The sequence below is a fragment of the Acyrthosiphon pisum genome, unplaced genomic scaffold (genome assembly GCF_005508785.2).
Source record: "Acyrthosiphon pisum isolate AL4f unplaced genomic scaffold, pea_aphid_22Mar2018_4r6ur Scaffold_21108;HRSCAF=23053, whole genome shotgun sequence".
In the NCBI taxonomy this organism is placed as follows: Eukaryota; Metazoa; Arthropoda; class Insecta; order Hemiptera; family Aphididae; genus Acyrthosiphon; species Acyrthosiphon pisum.
The window spans coordinates 540-1,678 of NW_021770539.1; the positions used below are offsets into that span (position 1 = coordinate 540).

Here is a 1,139-nt window from a genome sequence, read left to right on the forward strand (position 1 = left end):
ACTCAATGTTTTTTAGGTTTTTAGTTGTATACTTTTATATTATATACTTTACATTTAATGTGTTGTTTAGGTATTATTATTATTATTATTTTTATGTTTTTTCATTCAAGTGAAACACACTTTTATGGATTATTGTTTTCGTTGATATACATCAATATTCCTATAGCTTTGCCATTCGTGTATAATATTATACAGTGATTTATACACAGTCACACAGATAATGTATTCCAGCTCATACAAGTTTTTTCTTTGACTTAACATTTGATGTCTTATTTTCACAGTACAAATTATACAAATTATAACTCTGTAAATTATTAAAATTGTAAACTTATATTGATTAATATTAATATTTACCTACTCAAGCCGTTTTTGTTTTACCTGTGCTACTGCAACATTTGTTTATCACAACATATCATTATATATCAGTCACATTTATTGTATGCCTAACTAATAATGACACACCGATGGTGTATCTGTTCACTAACAGTAAAGAACTGTAAGTCTTCGTACAATTTTCATAAATAAGTTCTTAGTATGGTTAAATGTTTCTATTCTATTTCTATACTATGCGTCAACAGAACAAAAAATAAATTAAATTCACTTGAATAATTATAATTAATAATAATAATAACACCAAACGGTATCATATTATATTGAGCCAGTCAATGTATTGTTAGTCATATTTTGAATATTTCTTTTTAGGTACGTCAACTCGAGATACGTCAGCCCGCCAGAAGCCATCTGGCGATTGTTTTCGTACAATTTGCACGGCAAAAGTCACGTGGTCGTCAGGCTTCCTGTTCACCTGGAGGGTCGTCAGAACGTGTACTTTGCGCCGGGCCAAGAAGAAGAACGGCTACAGAACCAAGTTGTACGTCACACGAAACTCACGCAGTTCTTCGCGCTCAACGCGACCAACGCGGATGCACGACAATACTTGTACCACGACATACCGAAGCATTACACGTGGCAGGTTCCGCGGCCAGAAAGAAATCTCGGAAATGTCAGACAATGGTGTCCGCGGCTGAATCGAATGACAAACGTGACGTTGGCTCGGATGTACGTAGTGAACCCACTGGACCGCGACCGTTTCCACTTGAGATTGCTACTTCTGAACCGAAGAAGGCCCGCAGTCCTTT

At 35.6% G+C, this 1,139-nt stretch overlaps 1 protein-coding gene across 1 annotated transcript in view; it reads left to right on the forward strand.

The window, feature by feature from the left end:
* Nucleotides 1–702: 702 nt before the first annotated feature.
* LOC100572330 overlaps nucleotides 703–1,139 on the forward strand; it is a gene marked incomplete at its 5' end in the record, with an annotated part of 4,769 nt that continues 4,332 nt past the window's right edge. Inside the window, one exon of the mRNA XM_029492255.1 lies at nucleotides 703–1,059. Within this exon, the coding sequence (XP_029348115.1) occupies nucleotides 703–1,059 (357 nt within the window). The remainder of the gene's footprint in view (nucleotides 1,060–1,139) is intronic.